We start from the raw sequence: 20,387 nt of genomic DNA on the forward strand, positions 1-20,387 counted from the left end.
TAATCTCAGTGTCACCTCCTGCTCACGTGCAGGTCCGTCCTGCTCACCTGCTCCGTTTTACACCCTTTTTGTTCTCACACATGCCAAACATTGTCAGAATGTTTAAGCCTGTAGGTCTCTTGTGGGTGACGTGCTTCCCCAGAGGTTGCTCATCATTTTAAATCATTTTAAATGCAGGTTAAGAAATGCTTTTAATTCTCTCTGATTTTCCGCCTCTCTTTTTCGTGTTTGTGTTAGCGAGGTGAGGAGCGTGCAGTCACACACCTGCAGTATGTTGCGTGGCCCGACCACGGCGTCCCCGATGACCCTTCAGACTTCCTGCTGTTCATCAGCTCGGTCAGAGAGAGGAGGAGAGGTGAAGAGCCACTAATGGTACACTGCAGGTAACAAACACACACACATACACACAGATATACATATGGCATGTAACGGCTTTTACTATACACTTAATGCTGTTTGATTTGAATTTCAGTGCCGGGATTGGACGGACAGGTGTTCTAATCACCATGGAAACGGCGTTAACTCTGTTGGATGAGGGTCGGCCAGTGTTCCCGCTCGACATTGTCAAAACATTGAGAGATCAGCGAGCCATGATGATTCAGACCACGGTACAGAGAGGCCGAACAAGGGTTTATCACAGTGATTGTTTTCTCCTTTATTCCATTCTTTATTATGATAGCCATCACTATAGAGGATGTCAAGCTGCCCTCAATATTCAGTGTCTGTATTTTCTAAATATCCCGTAGTGAATTCCAAGCTTTTAATTATCATGAGGTCCAGCTGATTCGTCTACTAGATGTGGTCTAAAACTCATTAAACTTGCACTGTTTTTAGGAATATCAGGTAAAAGGCTCGATATAATTCCAATTCATAAAAAGGTCATGGTGAAGGTTTGGGGTGAAACCTCTGGAGCTAGTCCCAGTTCCAGAGGTATATATTATCCTTTTATATTTTCAAAATTACATTTTCTTTTGTCTACCACGTTAGCCACATACTTTTCTCTTACTCAATACAGGCCGTTCAAATGCATGGACGTTTGAAACAACGTTTGAATGCTTAGAGCTTCTATAGAAATACCATGTAAGGAACTTCAGGACTCCTTATAAGGGAGAGGAAGCTTCACTTTAATGTGCCAGGAATTTAGGCAATTGGCCAATGTTTCTGACATCTGTGGGGTCCATTAATTAACAGAAATATGGTTTACAGTTTTCTACTGACGGCTGATGAGCTGGAGCAAGCTGAGGTTGGAAGCCATGCTCTCTGGCAACTCAACGATATTTGTCATCCAGTGTTACTCATTGCTTTGACAGCAGGTAGTGATGGGAATATGGCAGCCCTCCAGTCACAAGCCTGCTTCTACACCACTGCTACCACCACAATAACCCTTATTTTGAAAGGCGCTCCAGTCCCTGAGGCTTCTTCTCTCTGATTTGTTTTGTGCTGATGGAACACTTCCTCAGGTTTCCTTCATATGTTTGTGTCCCTGCATGGAAAACATTCAGTCAGAGGACAGACCTTCAGGAGCCATATGTTGAATGTTGAATTCCCATGAGAAGCTCAAAACAAACGATGTGTTAGTCTCTTAATAGTTGCCAGCTTGCTCGCCCTGTGTTGTGCACTCTGCCACGAGCCTCTTGGTTCCTGCTGAAGATGTAAAACACTAAAAATGGATCAAAAATACACAGTTGACAAATCAAGCCCACCAGGAGGTCCACTCAGTGGCTGCTCAGGAGCTTTCAATCGTATCACACAGGCTTCCTCAGCAGATGGAGTTTTATTTTTAGCATTCCAGCAGCATGGCTGTGGAGACGGCAATGTCGGTCGGATCGGTCGGTCGGTCCACCACTTTGGTTCAGGCTGGAATATCTCAGCAACTACTCAGTGATTTGCTCGTGACATTTTGTACAGACATTCGTAGATTCAAGACAACTAATCCCATTGACTTTGGTGAACCTCTGACATTTCCTCGAGCGCTACCATGAGTTTCACATTCATCGCTTGGAGTGAAAATGTCTCAAAAGCTCTTGCATGGATTTTGGTGAAATCTGGCACACGCATTTGATGTCCTCCTCGGGATCAACGGTTATTACTTTGGTGATCTGCTGACTTTTATATCATCATCATCATCAGGTCAAATTATTAATTTGTCCAATACTTTGATTTATGACCAAATATCTGCAAAGATAATGACATTCTCATCAACCTCCGTGTTGCTCCGTGTTTGGATCTAATCAGCAAATGCTAACAAGCCAAACTTGGAGGTTGAGCATTGTTAACGTTACACCTGCTAAATATTAGCATCTTAGCTCTGTTAGTGTGAGCATGTTAGCACAGGATAAGAATGAGCTAAATCAGGGTCTTGGTTTCACAAAACACTCATTAGTAGGATCAGTACATGGTTGATTTGTTCTTTTCATGGGATTTAATGACAATGTAAATCACCCTCCCCCTCTAAAAGAGTTGTGTAACAGCTAGTAACACTTGCTATGTTGTGTGTTTCAGTGTCAGTTCCAGTTTGTGTGTAACGCCATTGTGCGAGTCTACAAAGAGGAACACGAGGGATCTACAGCGCCGTAGCCCACATCAGCATCAGGACCAGAACAGACACACTTACCGTTTCAGCCTCATCCAATAGCAGGCGACACTGCCACAGTGCTATAACAGATTAACCTCCTTCACCGTCCGCGGGACTGGTACTATTGAGAGTAGAGCCAGCTAAAGAGCACAGCTGTCTGTGTAGCCTAGATTCAGTGTGAGACTATGACTCTTACACCTAGTCGGCCTTAGTGTTTGCTGATGTAGAGGCTAAAGTCTCTATAGAGGCTCATATAAGACTGATGTGAGTTTCTGTCCAAGAGGCCACTCAGGAATGTTGCCTCTACTTATTAAGCTATATGTGTGCCTTAGACCGACGCCTCCCAGTCGATGGATCGAACGGTTGCAGCAGAGACAGACCTGGATCATTATAATCTGTAGTTTATCTCTGTGTCCAAACACGAAGAGCAAGGCAGACTTCAGATCACTACGGCAGATACTGTAGGGTCATGGGGGTGAAGCACTGCACGCTGTCCACCACAGGAGCACCTACTGTTAAACACTCTTAAATTATTAAGACACTAAATAAACCCTGATTTATACTCATGTGTCCGCTTGGTTATTTCCTCTGATAGTGGTGGTTATAAATTACATCTTTAGGATGACTTTATGTCCAGACTCTCAGTGGTGTCTTGTACACGCCTTTTTTCACAACTTCTTTGCAGAACGAAGCTGCTCACTGAAGTGAAGAGTAGTGTGCTCATTTAACTTTCAGCCGGCTGCCTCTAAAGCTGGCATCGTGTCGGTGAAACTATCTCAGCATCACAAATAAGCTCAAACTGTGTCTGGCTGGTTGTTGTTTGAAAAGAGACATAAGATGAAATATGGCTGTGTAGCATCTCCTGTCCCCGCAGGTTTATGATGTACAAGATAACCATTAAAATATGTTAGAGAGTGATGCAGAATCTCCTCATTTCACCCCAAATTATGTGAATCACGTCCAGAACTGAACTGACTGAAACAAAAACCTGCATCTGTAAGAAGTTGTGTCCAAGAGATGCACATCTGGGGGTTTGTGTTTCTACAGGAGGACCAGGTCTGAGGACACTCAGGTCAAATTCGCAATCTACAGTTAACTTTAGACATGTTCTGGAGTTTTAAAATGTGTTTTTGTATTGTACTTCTTCAGTCATGTGTATTGGTTATAAATAGAGGGCCGTGAATCCTCATCATTATGGTGGCGACCTCCTGGACCTCCTTTAACGACCCTGGAGGCACCGTGGACCCCACCTTGGGAACCACTGTTCCGTTCCGAGCCGGGAGGCCCCGTGACAGACAGGTGGCGCTGGTTCGCCGGCACTGACGGGTTTGGCCAGTCGGGAGAATCAGAAGTTTGTTCTGCGCTGTGTTTGTACGCAGGCGCAGATCGCACTGTTTGTCCAGTTTCGCTGGTTGACTTTTACCTGTGAGGTGGACTGCTTCCGACTCGCCGGTGGGATAAGCGACAGCAACCAGCGGTGTCCGGTCCGGAGGTGATCGGACTTTCCTGCCCCCCCTCCCGGCCCCGCGTGGCTCCCTCTGCGGAGCGTCGGACGGGATTTCTCCGGGATTTTAGAGTCGGTGCGCAACAGCGAGCGAAGCAGGTGCACGGGAGAGGGCAGGGGGAGGGAGGAGGAGGGCGGCTTGTATTTCCGCGAGAGAGTCCTGTCGTTCACACCGGACCGAATGGTTGGAAATCAACTGGTTGGCGCCTCGGTGCTCGATCCGTGTCAGTTTCATTAGTATGCGGCCGGAGTCGCTCCGCTGCCGCCGACATCCTGCCTGAGGACCGATCGGCAGCCCTGAAGTCTCCTCCGCGCCTGCTAAGTGACTCCTCGCCCCGGGGAGGACGAGGAGGAGGCGGCGGCAGCAGCACAGGCGGGACCCCGGCGTCACCGAGTGTGGTGTGGACCAGTTTTCACGGACACAACGCGGACCTCCTCACCTTGTGGATCAGGAAGATGATGGGCTTTCTGCGCCGGACGTTCAGCCGCCGCTCCCGGAGCCGCTTCCAGACGAGAGAGAGGGACGAGCGGGACGGTAAAGGGGGAGGAGGAGGGGGAGGAGGAGGAGGGGTGACGGGGAATCCCCTGCTCCTGGCCCATCAGCAGCAGGTCGTACACGCGCCCGCCGTCGTCAGCGGGGGAGCCTCGGTCCACATCCCGGCGGCCGGGACGGCGAGGACCACCATCACCTGCCGCGTCCTGCTGCTGGACGGCTCGGACGTCAACGTGGATCTGCCCGTGAGTCTGGAGCCGGTCCGGCGGAGAGTGTGAACAGGATAGTGGCTTTTAGCCTAGGAGAGCGTGCGTCAAAGTGCGGCCCTTGGACCCCCATTGGGGACCTTGTGGTTGTTCTTGGTGGCCCCTTGTAAAGGTCAGAGGTTACAGCCCGCAGTCAGGGTTGTTTTCAATTTACCTCCAACTTTTAAAACATTTTAAATATGACTGCAATCCGGTTGATCTGAATAATTACAACTTAATGTTATAGTAAAGTTGAACTGAGTTATGTAGCCGTGGGGATGTAGTTCTACTGCTTTTTATTTTCCCATTCATCTAGTACGCCTGCTATCAAATCAAGCATCAAACTAATCAATCGATTTGATGATCAGTTTTTAATCAGCAGCAATTTTGAAAAAATCTCCCCAAAACTCTCTGTTCGTGTTTCTCAAATGTGAGGATTCACTACTTTTCTGTGTTTTATATCACTTTAAACAGAAAACGCAAAGACCTCATCACTGGATCTGAGACATGTGTGGCGTTGTTCTGGGTTGTTTGGTGTTTTACCAGGTTTTGGACATTTTGGAGGCTAAACAGTTACAGAATAACCAATAATGTAAGCCACATAACCCACAACGAGCAGTGTGTTCTTACAATGTGTCTATTCTGAAGTTTGGCACAGATAGTCAAATAAGTTTGGCAGCCTGCAGAATCATAGTGACTGTAGTATCGTAGTGACCCATATATCAGCCTATTAGTGTGTATGCCTCTTCCTGTACGGCTCCAGATGGTGTTTTGATCAGCCAATTCGTCACATTACTTCCCCATTTCTGACTGCTGGGAAATCTAACCAAGACAGACCTGAAGCTGCCCTCTCCTGTTTGCCCTTCTACAGCATCTTCTTCTTTCTCTCGGTCTATTTGCTTGTATCTGATCTTCCTCAAGCAATCTATGCCCCCCCCCCCCCTCCCCTCCGTGTGCCATCTTCCCTCTTAATCTTCTGTTCCACTCCCTCTGTGGCCTGCTCCCTTGCTCATCGCCTTTCTCCTTTCACACTCTGCCTCTTCCACCTCCTCCTCATCCTTCTACTTCTTCTTATCCTTTTTTCCACCTGTTCTCCATCTCCCTCTATTCCCAGACTCCCTGATCTGATTAATAACCGTGGGGACTGTGTGTCACAGACGAGTGCTACGAGTGTATGAGGGGTAGGTGGGATGATGAGCGAGCGTGTGGGCATACATGCGCAAGCGACTTTCTCGTAAGACGTGTTCATTTTGAAGGTTGCGTGTGTCATTGAAGGTGCTGCATGCATGCGTCACCTCCGCGGTGCCTGGACGGCGTATAATGGGTTATCAGAGTAAAGAGTCTTCCCTCTTGCAGTCCAACGGGGAGCTTTCAGCAACAACACAAAGCCACGGCTCCAACAGCAGAATGACACAGGGCTCGTCAAGCTGAGAGCTTAGTGAAAGGTGTGTGGGAACAAGTTTGTTCATGTCAGGTGTAGAGCCGAAACTCTCCCATTAAAGCTTATTAGCCTGTCACTTCAGGCTGAATGTCGCCAAAACACAAGGTGGAACAGGAACAGTGGAATATTCACTCCAGTGTGTGTGTGCGACATTGTTGCCGGTGCATGTGCACTCATGTGACGGAAGCTATGATTTCAATCAGCCGCTCTAAAACGACATGCTGCAGAATGAGCAAGAGCGTGACCCCCCCCCCCCCTCCCCTCCACTCCGTCCCCAATCCCTTAATACCACTGATTTCCTCACACATTCATACTGTTACCAGGACGTTTAGACGGGTTATCAGGAAACACAAGGCTGTCATCTTTCTACACAGTAACACACACACACATAACCGGTGTGTGTTATATGGGTCAGGCCGGGGTGAGGTCTTCATGCTGGGCCATAAAACACATCTGCTCATGAATCGTTGAGATGAAGTGTGGGACAAAGTGTTGCCAGTTGGTCTAAAGTGCAGGGAGTTGTGTTCTTTGTGTGTGTGTGTGTGTGTGTGTGTGTGTGTGTGTGTGTGTGTGTGTGTGTGTGTCAGCCCAAATAAGGACCTTTCCCTCAGATTGTCCTTCTCTTTTGGACCCACACACACAAACACAACTTTTAAGAGTCAATGTTGTTTTGTAAAGAGCAGTTTACGACAGCAGAGGAGATAAGAGCAAACAGGCAGTGAAGGTCAGCTGGAAATATTTGACCTTTTGTTCTTCTTTTGTAGAGTAAATCCAAAGGCCAGGACCTTTTTGACCAGATCATGTATCACATAGATCTGGTGGAGACAGACTACTTTGGGTTGCAGTTCATGGACACGGAACAAGTCTCAGTGAGTGACAAACACGGTCTCTCACGGTCCGCCATCAATGTTTTTAGACTATTTTTTTTCACATTTTTGTTCTCTTCTCTGCAGCACTGGCTGGATATGTCCAAGCTTATAAAGAAACAGATCCGAGGTGAGTTCAAATCACACTGTTTTTTTAAATTAGGCCTAAGTGTGTTTGTTTGTGTGTGTGTGCATGTGTGTAGGAAAACGCGCAGTGTGCTGTGTGTGCATGTGGAAGCAGGTAAGTGGGGAGCAGGTGGCAGTGTTGACATGGTGATTAGCATGTGCATTAGGAGCCATACTCTTGTTTACTCTCCAGCTTGTAACGGGGATGACTTGTCCTACTCGTTCACCGGCCCTGTTGTCGTTCAGGAGCCTTGAAAAGAAGAAAAGGGCTGATTGAAGTTGAAGTTTAACAGGAAATAAATAACAACGTCACTCATACTCATACACACATCCAGTCTTTTTAAACGCTTTGCCCTCTCTTTTTATGGCTTTTAGACGGGCCTGCTTACAGACTGTTCTTCAGAGTGAAATTTTACTCTTCGGAGCCAAATAACCTGCGTGAGGAATTTACAAGGTAAAGATTTCACAACACACACACACACACACACACACACACACACACACACACACACACACACACACACACACACACGTGGTTTTCTCAGGAGCCCATTGCAGAGGTCTGAAGGGGATGTGGGGCTAATTACTTTGCTGCTGTGGGCAGATTCAAATCAAGGCCAAACGGATGGAGACTTGTTAAAACAAATGATGTGTCCGAGATGAAGAAAAGCCTCTGATCCAATCAATTGATTTGTGGTGAGCCTCTGACTCTGTGTTGTTGTTTTCTGTTTACACCAACAGATATCTGTTCGTGTTGCAGCTCCGACAAGATATTCTTACCGCTAAGTAAGTTCCTATGTCGCTGTTTGTCCTCCCACATGTAAAAACTACAGTATGATTAGAAATACTCCGATACACATGTGTATATCAGCACATATACCACCATTTTATTTATTACATGTATGTCTGTTATTAATTTATTCAGTTTCTTCCCCTCAGACAGCAGTTTGCTCCTGGTTTAGTCATTACAAACATGGAGTGGACAGAACTTTATTTTTACCTCTAGAGGAGAACCTTGAGTTTACAACAATGCTAAAAATGATGCACAAGACAAGCTCAACGCTGCTTGAGGGTGAACAAAAGAACTGTAATGTTAAGGGGTTAAAAGTTGAGCTGATGAAAGGTGAAAAATATGCGACTTTAAATTCCACAAAAAAGGCCCTCTGTGTCTGTAAGAGCTGGTGACCTCATTATTGGTGCGTAGTGGAAGATGAATGAGCTTGGACTGTTAAACTGCTAAAAGGAAATCACTCAAACAATTTCTGAAAAGTCTTGTGAACAGAAGAAAACAATGAGGTGATATAAAATAAGTCCTTGTGAGTCACTTTCAGGTGATTTCTCTTCATCTGTGAAAACTTCTGCTCTCTCAAAAGTAGCGTTGAACACACTTACCTGTGGGAGCGTGCACACAGGTCACCTACATTAGAGTCCGGGCGACTACTGTACAATGGAGGCTGCTTTCTTACACACACAAACAACCCTGCACGCACAAACACACACTCAGACAGCGTGCTCCCCCTCTCTCCTCACAACTCTATCTGGGCCACGGATCCCCAGAGTCCAGCTCTATTATAACGCTCAAGATCAGGAACAGCAGAGGGCTGCTTATTTTAGGAAAAGGGTTGCTCCTCTTCTCCTTGACACACACACACACACACACACACACACACACACACACACACACACACACACACACACACAGGCGGTGTAGGGAATTCAGGTGCTTGTGTGTCGTTTCAACACATCATAACATGAACCCTATGAATGCACTCACTAAAACAGCTCATCACCAGTGTCTCTGCTTCTCTGCTCAGGTTGAAATGTCCGTACGACGTCGCTGTAGAGCTGGCGGCGTATTGTTTACAAAGTAAGTAGACTTTAGTAGACGTATTGGGAGACCATTGATCTCCATTCATTTCACTGTGATATGAATATCAGCTTGCAAAATTTAGTCCACATATGTATTTTATAATTTTCCTCTTTTTTATTGTCTAATTTATCAGTGGGTGGTTAAGCAGTTGTTTCTCAGTGGTGCGTTGATTTGATTTGATTTATTTAAGTGCTTGTCGTGTTTTTAAGTTGGTCTTGATTTTGCAGCAAGAGAGTCGATGTAACGTTTGCTGAACAGCCGTTGTGGCCACATGTGACAATTACTGGATAATTAAATAAATAAATATTGTAACAAGTAGAGAAAAATCTAATCTAAGGCTGACTTTACTTACTAGGACATTTGTCCAGTCTATTCTATAGTGTCAGTATTATATATAGTCATTGTGTATTCCACATAAATATTGTTGTGTAGTTTAATTGTATAGGATGCCTTTTATCATGTTCATAGTAGAGAATATCTGTTCTGTTGTGTTTTGTGTGTGTGTGTTTCTGTGTAGGGTGTTATTCGTTTTGTGAGTACTTTGTTGTTTTTGTGTCTTTGTGCACGCATCATTTTCTGAATAATCACTGTGATGTTGCACGTTGTCCCTTGACAAATACACTTAAATAAATAAATAAACGCCTCACCTTACCTTTCCTACCTTGGTGTTTGTGTGCATCCATATCCAGGTGAGATGGGAGACTGCGATCCCTTGGAGCATTCTCCTGAGCTGGTCTCCGAGTTTCGTTTCACTCCCAAACAAAGTGAGCCCATGGAGGCGGACATCTTTGGCAGATGGTTGGACCTGAGGTGAGTTTGACGGTTGTCAGACTTGTTGTGAAGATGGGACTTTGTCAGCCACGTCTCCACAAGTTTTTGGGGGGCGTTCGGTGACCTCAGCAGGTTTATCTCCTCATTGGATGAAACAACTGGGGCACAAAGCTGGAAAGTCATGCTGCTGCTGCGTTTCGTCGCCAGCTTTTCTTCTGATGAAGGCGTCCAAATTTCACTCCCCCTCCGTCCTCTCATCCTCCACCTCAGCCCGGCTCTCACTGGGTTGTATGAAGGATTAAGGGATTAATCCCTGGAGGGTCTTGATTGATTCTGGGCAGTATTTAACCCAGCCGCGGTCTGATTGCTCCCATCTCGGATTAGATTACATACACATATGCTGCGCTTCAACCCACACTGAGTTCACAGTCGTTCTTAAACACAACACCGAGTCAGGAATGCGAGGTGACTCACGCCGAGTTAACACCGATTACCAGCGGAGGTCATGCAGCAAGAGGCCTTATTGATAGTTGTGTTTTTGGATGGAGTTGACACTCAGAACCGAGGTGATATTCTTTGATTGTGAAAACTCAATATGTTTTTTTCATTCTCAGGGGAAAGAGTCCGTCTGAAGCAGAGATTTCGTTTCTCAACAAGTGCAAGTGGCTGGAACTTTACGGAGTTGATATGCACTTTGTCAAGGTGCGTAAGTGTGTTTTATTATCACGAGTGTCACAACATCACTGTGTTTGACAACTACAGTTGTGTGTATTGTGTCTCCAGGGCCGAGATGGAGGAGAATATGCGCTAGGTCTCACACCGACTGGCATTTTAGTCTTTGAAGGACGCAACAAAATCGGCCTCTTCTTTTGGTAAATACGTTGAACACATCTCTAAACTAGTCAATCCCTAAAAATGACTCTATTTTAAATGTTAGTATTGATTCACCATTTTCAAGCGTTTTCATATGATCACATTTAACAATAAAAATGAGCATTATTCCTCAGAATCTCCTTATTGAAAACATTTGTTGCAGCTAATGACATTAAAGCATGACCCTGCTGCTTAGTTGTCATAGTAACAGAACATTCTTTCTGGCTCCTGACTTTCCCAGGTACATTACAGTCATTGTTGAAGTGGATAAATGGAATATTTAATGATAATGTCTTTGATTTGTGTCTCTGTGTGTCTCCAGGCCCAAAATCACCCGGCTGGACTTTAAAAAGAGTCGACTCACGTTGGTTGTGGTCGAGGACGACGATCAGGTTTGTATCGTGACCCACACACACACACACACACACACATACTCACTCTGCATGCAAACAAGCACAGATACACACACACACACACACACACACACACACTCACCCTGCATGCAAACAAGCACACACAAGCACAAAGCGGTGAAGGCGATCTGTTTGTTTCCTGACTGTAAAGGGTCGGGAGCAGGAGCACACGTTCATGTTCCAGCTGGCCAGCTCCAAGAGCTGTAAACACCTGTGGAAGTGCGCCGTGGAGAGCCACGCCTTCTTCCGGCTTCGCCAACCAACCACAGGCAAGGCCAGCCGCAGCGACTTCACACGACTCGGGTCTCGCTTCCGATTCAGGTAGAGCTCAGCGACGGACTCCCACTTGGCTCTTCATTCTCATAAAGTGTATCGTTGACAGCTCAAACAGCACTGAAGGAGGATATTGCTAGTCGGCTCCCTCAGGTAGTTGTGGCCAGGACTAATACCAGCACACAGGGAATAGTGTGTCACATAAATCAGAGCCTTTGTATCTATGGTTACAGTGTATCTATGGTTACATGGACCTGTTCCTATGGCGACTGAGATATTCCCTTTATATTGTTTGTTTTCTTCCGTCTATTATCAGAGATGGTCAATGCTAAGTCTCACACTTGAAAGGCACCTATTGACATTATGAAGTCTGTTTTACATTGGAGTAAAGATTAAGAAGTCCAGTTACAGGTGGTGGAAGTAAACACCAGAACACCTGTAGAGTCTAATGGAAACTCCATATAATAAACATAGCGTTGTCACGTTTCTGGAGATTTTGGTTGGTTGATAGAAATTTCCTGATGATGAAATCGATGAGCATTTGAGTGTGCATAAGACAATATTTTAAGAGCAAAAACGTAAGCGATTTCAAATCATTCAATAGAAATATAAGTAAAGATCCTGTGAATTCCTTCAGCTGAATTACTCCAATCCTGGGTTTGTGTTTAGTAGGTGTGTTTTTTTATACACCACTTTATGTACTTTATGTATCTGTTTTTACTTTATCTGCTTTCTCACTAAACCTCCCAAAGTTTGAAATCTTAACAAATGAACTGAAGTCAGATTCAGTCATAACAGCGTTTCTACTTTTCACCTCCTCCATGTGTTTGTCTCAGCGGTAAGACAGAGTATCAGGCCACTCATGGAGGCAGACTGAGGAGAGCCAGCACATTTGAGAGAAGGCCGAGCAAGAGATACCCCTCCCGCACACACTCACTGGGCAAAGGTGAGTCTTATCAGCACATGCAAACACTGATGACTAACGCCACCTGTTTAGTCCTTTACGTACCTGAACACGTTAACATTAAGGTCACATACGGTTCTAATGCGTTGTAATTCAGGAAGGTTTGATTATTTCACAGAAGAGGAAACGCTGCAGCCTGTAAAATGATCATCATATGAGGTCATATGGGGAGACGTTGATCTGGTTTTGCCTTCCTAACTCCTAACTTTGGTTGTGTTCAAGAACACAGTACCTGATATATTACAGGCCATCATATGGGTTTTCTCTAAGAAGTTAAAAGTGCTAATTCAAGGGGCTTCTTTCTCTCTCTTTAGCTAGGTTATTAGACTAAAGTGTCACCTTTCTACTTTTTAAAATACACCTGCAGTACTGTATTTAAAATACACCTTCTGTGAGCTACAGTAGCTTCACAAGCCTCTAATCTATCATATATGTTGAGGAGGTGCGGCTTGCAAACCGTATTTACTTCCACACACCTTTTATTTCTTGGATTTGGAGCAGCCCTGCAATACAAAACATGAGTCAACAAAGAAGTGTCTGGACTGAAAAACAGACTTACACCTGATGAAAGTCCAGATCAGTGAAGATAAAGTGACAGACGGTCACATTTCCTGGTGCTGTCCTTTTCTTCTCTAACTTATATCCTGTCTCTTTCTGTTAGTTAACATTTCCCCGGCCAAGCCGTCTCATATCAGGTAAAATACACAAAAACACCCACACCTGACCTTGACCTTAATCCACAGCCTGGATGATCTTAACACAAAAATAGCCCTTTTGTAAAAGAAAGTCAAATGTTTGTGACTTTGTAATGGTTTCCATGCCTTGTGAGAATGTTTAAAACACATTTACTTGGTTTAATAATCTGCTATCAGTGATTATTGTCCATTTTTTCCAGCTCTCACACCAGCCCTGATCCCAGCTTACATCCAGTGAGTGACCTCAGATAGCCTACTTTTATACACACAACACACACACACACACACACACACACGCAGCAGCAGCCACTGATCTGGCTTCGCTCCTGTGACAACATTTAATTTCAGCATCTCTTCAATCCCCCCCCCCCCCCCCCCCCCCCCCCAGTACCAGCACAACATTCCTATTGGCCACGAGCCGTGGCACCCGCCCCACCCGGCTCTCACGCCTCCAGTTTACCTGCAGCCCTCCGGACACACACCACCACACAGGTAAGACAAGCAACCACAGAGGACACGGGGAGCAGGGTTTAGAGACACGCGAGGAAGCTGTCGTCAAATTGCTTCAGGGATATTATGTGACTCGATCTCAGGGGTCCTTGATCAGAAATTGGCTGCAGGACAAGTTTCTGTTTTTAGACAAAGCTGCTTATCTCATATTCCACATTATCTGTTGTTCATCACACTTCGTGTCACTCACATGCCTCATATCGCCCTCACATGCCTGTTTGTCTTGTCTACCTCCATACTCATACCGTGTGTGTGTGTGTGTGTGTCTGTGTGTCTGTGTGTGTGTGTGTGTGTGTGTGTGTGTGTGTGTGTGTGTGTGTGTGATCCTCCGTCTCCCTCACGTTCAGGACTTCTGTCCAGCTCGCGAGTCATCCTCCCGCCCCTGAGCGAACCAGCGGCACCTTCCCAGGATCCATCAGTGTGGTTTACAGGGATAAGGTCATGACCGCACTTTGACCTCTGTCTGAACTGGGAATTTGTTTCCAACCAGACTCTCACTCAGCACTGAGAGTTACAAAGACTGGCGCCCCAGAGAGAGATTGACTCAGCGAGAAAAAGTTGCCTCCATCATCCTCATCACATCCATCATCCTCATCATTTGTCACATCCCCTCATATGTTTCCGTGAACACCTAGTTGAAATATCCCAAATAGGTGCAATGGGAGAGATATGATATTCTGAACACAACAGGAAGCTATTTCTTTTTGCAGCAGTGGCTGATGGAGGCAATTAAGGCACTTTAAAACTGACTATCTTTTGTAAATGATGGCTCCAATATGCACCAAAATTGCTCCCTCTTGGGGAACGCCTTTCCAGTCCAGTCTCCACACCGACATGATATGATAAATGAGATACAGTATATCTTTAGAATCAGTGTGACGTACACTTCCCAATGATATTAGTATCACAGTGAAAACATCCAGGAATCCACCTCCAAATCATATAAAAAATATGCACCTTTTAACTACAGAACTTGCCTGAGAACCGTCACGTTTTTAAGTTTTCTTCAGTGTCAAAGCAATGCAGTGAAAGCTGTCTGTATATCGACGGGTACGTGACAAGCAGGAGCTGCTGATGGCTAATTCTGCCTACTTTTAAAGTTGAAGAACACAGCTATTCACTGACTCAATGGTAACATCAGGTTTCCTGCTGCAAAATGCCCAAAATGAGAGCAAGATTATCCTGAAGTAAGACATACGCTCACAATAAAAGTAACACAATTTGTTTTTTGTTTTCCATGACTAAGACTCAGAATGCCTCATGTGGTTCTTATATCCTGTAGCCTGACTCTCCCTCAACACTCTTATACAGAAGAGTGTCTTTGAAAACCCTTGACTAAAGTACACTGCTGGAATTAAGACCACGTTTAATAGCTTTGTGCCTTGCTTTGTTTGTGGACATGTCCATGTAGTCGTGGTGTTTTGATCCTTCAGTAATACTTCAAGATCACAAATCTGCCTTGAAGATTAAATGTGTCTTTGTGCCTGATAAACCTCATGACAGCCATGTTATCACTTCAGATCACTTTCATTTGTCATGAGATAAAGTGATTGTTCTCGGGTGGAAGGGCTCGACATTCTGTATGCTGGTTTAGGGATGAAGCTGCTTTAAATGAAATAAGTGAAAGTAATGAAGTGAACTAGGATATCTGCATATGTGGTGTTCAAAGAGATGTTTTTGAATGAACTTTACATTATTATAGCAGGTTTTGAATTTGCTGAGTCAACCAACTGTATACAGAAAGTGTGGCCAGCGTTTTACTGTGTAGGTGGTTGACTTTAACTCTGTATGTTTACTGAAATCACGTGATGCCTGTAGGGATGTTGCCGTATTGCTTTTCAAATAAACCAATGGTTATAATGCACACATTTTCAAAGATCTGTCCTTCATTGTTTTATAACATGGCTTTCTATAACTGTCGTTGTGTTTGTGGATCAAATATCCTTTAAAACCTTTGAGCATCATGAAGTTAAAATGATTACAGGTGAAGTAAATGTTGATGTGTCGTCTTCAGTTACCCTCTACGTGGTCATGCTTCAGACCACCAGTTCAGCATTGAAGAGAATGAGACTTTGTATTCCGGAAAGATCCACCATCATCACCGTCGCCACACACACAGCCAGGAAACGCTCTGTCACACACACACCAACAGTGAGTACTCTCCCAATTTGTCTCTCTCTCTCCGTCTGTACTCCGGTGCTTTTTACATGTTGGTCGCTGCATGTTGCTCAGCATCCTGTTTTGTTCATGAGTCGGCTCATCCGAATCATTTGTTTGTTGTAAGAAAGACTCTCAAAAGATCCCCATTTGCTTTGTACTAGTCAGACTGCTGAAGCCTGCAATTAGCTCCGGCTGAACGGAGTATATTTACACTGAGAGTCTGCAATATGGAAAGTGGATTATGAAGAGGTCTCTTCAGTATGAACTGAAGGAAAGATTACATAAAAAACCCTACCCCATTGTTCACATGGGCACTGGACTTCATTTTACTTGAAACATCGTGTACCTGTACTCTAACCCCAGTGGTATCTAGAGTGCAGAGTCCACACAATTCAGTGGACATTAATGTAATGTAATGCTTGTTGAAGAAATAATGTCTGCTTTAAGACTCAATGTAAAAAAGCTCTGTGTATTACCCAGAATAACCAAGAAGGTTATTTAATTTGACGCCCTTGATATTCCCATAACATATATAGCCTGTAGTGCGTTTTCTCATGATACTCTGTGTGCATTAGAACGTCGAGCTCCTCACTGCCCTGCAGACGAGTTGGACATCTCTCAGTCTCTGCTCAAAGCTCTGGAGTCTGAAGGGGATTCTCCCCCCTGGCCTTCGCTGCACGTCAACATCGACAACAAGGTCAGACACGTTCTCACACGCAGGTTTCCCATTCTGCTCACAATGAGATCCCAACCCTCTTCACCTCCTTCCTGCTCCCCTGCCAGGGAGAGGAGAAGCAGCTGTCTGAAAAGTCTCTGCACCCTCCCGCCTCCCCGGCAATGCTCCCTGATCATCTTAAGTGTAACATCCTGAAGGCCCAGATGGAGGCGGCCTTCAGGGTGAGTACCACCGTAGACTTCCACCTAACCATCAAAGCCTTGAGTACTGTGCAGTGTGACTAACAGCAGTATCCTCTTTTCCTCCACGGTGTAGAAGGAAGCTCCAACAACGCCGAGAGGGAAGACCTCAAACGAGACCCTAAATGACAGGCCGGTGCCCTCAATCTATAAGTACACGCTTACACATGTTTCTGCACATGTGTGTTTGAGACTGACGCTCCGTGTGATGATGACTCTGCTTCTCAGGTATCAGAGCTCGTCCCAAGACTCGGCTGCATCCAGTCTGACTGCAGACAAGACGCCACATCGGCAAGACTGCACCCCGACCCCGGAGAGGCTGCAGCCTAACGCCAGCACAAGCACCACCCGCAGGAAACGACTGGTCAGACAGTTCAGCTTGTGAGTACACGTCCCCTTTGATATCCGTCTCCCAACCGGCACGCCAGCCTAAAGGCTCCATCACGTACTTGAAGCAAATGTAACGCTTTCTCCCACTCTTTGAACATTTTAATCAGCTCAGACTGCAGGTTATGTAAGTGATTCAATTTCTCCCAATGTATCGCTTGTACAGTAACCATGAAGATGAAGATAATCTCCCAGAAGCCCTTGCAGCCATCTCTTCTCAGAGTGCAGGAAAGTCAGGATCTACCAGCTCACTGGACAAACAGATACAGCCGTCCATATACCCACAGGTAACATACACACACACACACACACACACACACACACACACACACACACACACACACACACGTTACAAACCCAGGCAGCATGTTTGTTGAATGCACCACACTGGGAGCCTCTCAGCATTACCTGAAAGTAAACAGAGGAATGTGTGTGTGTGTGTGTGTGTGTGTGTGTGTGTGTGTGTGTGTGTGTGTGTGTGTGTGTGTGTGTGTGTGTGTGTGTGTGTGTGTGTGTGTGTGTGTGTGTGTGTATACATTGATGTGTATATTCCAGGTGGATAGTATGCCAGCACTGGAGCTGGGTAGTCCATGCTGTCCCTCTCCTTCTCCTTCTCCCCATCTCTCCCCTTCTTACTACCGTAGCTCCATTCCTCGCCCGGCCCCTTACCTTGCTGCCCATAATGACAGGTAACGCTCCTCCCTTCTCCGTGTTTGTATTCACTAGAACCTTCCTCCAGTGATCAGCGGTGATTAAGGCACATATATAACTAGGGCTGCTACTAACACTTATTTTCATTATTGGTTGATATGCAGATTATTTTCTCAGTTAATCTATTAATCATTTTGTCTATGAATTAAAGGTGTTGTAAAATCACCCCAGCCTGACGTGACATCTTCAAATGTCTGGTTTTATCAGACCAGGAGTCCAAAACCTAAATATATTCAGTTTAGTCATCACATTTTCCAGCTTCCAAATGTTTTTTGCTAAAATGAAAATGTTCTCTCCCATTGTGTCCTGTCTGTCACTACTGTCACAGACAATAAAGGCAAAATGCCAGAAGATATTCTTAGAAAAAATAAATTGGTCCAATCATAGGAGCAACTGGAGAGCAGCACTCGTGGCCAATGTGTTTGCTTCTAAATGTATTGTTGTCGTTCATCCAGCCTCCGACTCTAAAAGAACATGTTCTCTTACCCTGTTCATTTCTTTTGTATCGTCTTTGTTATTGTAAAAATATGTATGCTGCAGCTTTTGGCCATATCTCTGATGAAAAGGGGATTTTAATCTCAGTGCTGACTGACTTTAAACTTGACATGAGGTTTGTGTGTCTCTGTGTTTGTAGCGGAGAGGAAATGAGGTTGGACAGAGAAAAGATCCTCCGAGCCCTCCTGATGACGGAGCTCTGAGACCTTGACCTCTGACCCTGTGGCAGCAGACCTGGCGTCAAGTGAGGAAAGTGGGAACAGAGGACCCAAAGTCGTTGGCTGCAATCAACATTTGTATATTTGCATAATACCTTCAGCAGTTAAAAATATATATTTGCATAATGGCAATTGTTATATATTTCCTTAATTGTTTATTTTAGAAGGACCGTCCTTTATACTCATCAGAAAACACACAGACACACACACACACACACACACACACACACACACACACACTTTACAGACAAGCTACAGATGTGACTGGTGCTGCCTGCATGATGAATATGTAACATGATGAAATATTTATCTGATTTGCTTTGGGGTTATGTTTATCAACATTGTGTTGATGCCTAAACTGTATTTCAGACGCCGACTGTTTTTTCTTCTTCTCTTCTTTCCAAAATGTAAATAATCTTTGTAATTGATATGCTGATAACAGAGCAGGCTTAGTTCGATACGTCAGACCTCCATTTTTGAGAAATGAATAAACATTTGCAGCACAGAGTTTAAAGAAACAGAGTGAACTGAAAGTGACTCCTGACTCGGTGGAGGAGAGTCGGGACTGGATTGTACTGCTGTGCAGCTGCAGTCTCAGAACGCCCACCAGACGGAGACAAATCTGCAGCCTCATCTGAGCATCCTCCCAAAGGAAACGGTTGGGGATCACGTTTTTTTTAACATGCAGTTCTCATCACAGGTCAAAATGCAAAAGAGGTCTCCGAAGTCATGATCTTGGAAATAAGCCTATAATTAAGCATAACTCTGCTGCTTGACGACTTTGATTTCAGTCCTCGTTTTTTCACGACCACTTCTGAGGCGGCTGATGATCTGCTGCTGTACTGTATGTGCTGAATGTGTTAATCCTGCCTATGGTTGGATCTTAATAAAGGCCACATCGTCGGCTTGACAGCTCTGTCGCATCTCTTTGGTCTCTGCGCTGACATGGGAATGTGGATCAGCCTCACCTTGCGAGGGAATGTTGTCATAAAGGATCGGCTATAACTTATCCACCGGCCTCCACACACCTACAGCATCCAGTACAGTGAGTCAGCCTGTAATTGCACCTGTGTTCTGTCCTTCAGGCAGCCACTTAATGTGAGATTATTCATCTTCAAGGCGAGGTGCAGCAGAGGGACTGGTATGAGTTCAGGAATGTGCCACAAATGTTTGTTTCTGTCAGGATTAATTTGGACCGTGACAGATAGTTATGTGGGCGAGCCAACAAATGAGACAAAGCATATCAGTTCCACTGTATTTGCTTTAATGGGACATCGTCCTCCCTGATCTTTCAAATCAACCCTCATTTCAAGCTAAAAAAGGTTAATTGAACAATATTTTTTCAAAAAGTATGAAATAAAGTGAACAAATAAGTCAGATTACCTTCCATTTAGAACAAAACACACAATCCTCCCGTTAGAACAACTTTCAAACAGTTCAAAGTTCAAATTACTTACATTTTCCAAGATTCTGTACTCTAAATCTGGAATGGACTGCACTCTAACTTTTTTAACTAAATCATTTTAAACTAGGCTTAAACTGTCACACGTATCAGGGTTTACACCTGACATGCAAATTAGAATTTATTATGAAATGAGAACTTCTTGTGTAATCCCACTACGTGTGTCCTACAGTAGTAGGTTAAAGGAGAAAATAAGTATTTGTTTCATTCATACTACTGGTGTTGCTATGCTGGTTTGTTTTTTTGTGAGAGGGAGAATGAGTGTGTTTAAAAGGGATCAAGTTGGGTGGGGTGCACAAGATTGTATTACACAATGCCAAATCTGCCCGAGGGGGTCTGACATGGTTTTGTCTGCCTTCTTTCTCTCTACCCCCTTCCTGCACTCTCTATTTCTCTTCCACCCCATTAAAAAAGAGCCAT

General features: G+C 44.8%; 2 protein-coding genes across 2 annotated transcripts in view; both read left to right on the forward strand.

The window, feature by feature from the left end:
* Nucleotides 1-3,145, forward strand: part of ptpn3 (protein tyrosine phosphatase non-receptor type 3) — a 10,731-nt gene extending 7,586 nt beyond the window's left edge. Inside the window, exons 20-23 of the mRNA XM_084027412.1 lie at nt 10-32; nt 238-383; nt 473-608; nt 2,503-3,145. Coding sequence (XP_083883538.1) covers nt 10-32; nt 238-383; nt 473-608; nt 2,503-2,577 — 380 coding nt within the window. The 3' untranslated portion in view covers nt 2,578-3,145. The remainder of the gene's footprint in view (nt 1-9; nt 33-237; nt 384-472; nt 609-2,502) is intronic.
* Nucleotides 3,146-3,953: 808 nt separating this feature from the next.
* Nucleotides 3,954-19,401, forward strand: epb41l4b (erythrocyte membrane protein band 4.1 like 4B). Its single transcript, XM_084026348.1, has 23 exons — nt 3,954-4,817; nt 7,023-7,127; nt 7,212-7,254; nt 7,626-7,704; nt 7,992-8,036; nt 9,065-9,117; nt 9,810-9,930; nt 10,506-10,593; nt 10,675-10,763; nt 11,087-11,156; nt 11,329-11,498; nt 12,287-12,396; nt 13,076-13,109; nt 13,310-13,343; nt 13,498-13,601; nt 15,634-15,770; nt 16,355-16,476; nt 16,563-16,676; nt 16,771-16,826; nt 16,923-17,075; nt 17,248-17,368; nt 17,637-17,770; nt 18,427-19,401. Exons 1-23 carry the CDS (start codon nt 4,536-4,538, stop codon nt 18,488-18,490), a joined length of 2,328 nt encoding a protein of 775 aa, XP_083882474.1. The 5' UTR covers nt 3,954-4,535; the 3' UTR covers nt 18,491-19,401.
* The last annotated feature ends 986 nt before the right edge of the window (nt 19,402-20,387 follow it).

Source organism: Eutrigla gurnardus (assembly GCF_963514095.1).
Source record: "Eutrigla gurnardus genome assembly, chromosome: 14".
Taxonomy (NCBI): domain Eukaryota; kingdom Metazoa; phylum Chordata; class Actinopteri; order Perciformes; family Triglidae; genus Eutrigla; species Eutrigla gurnardus.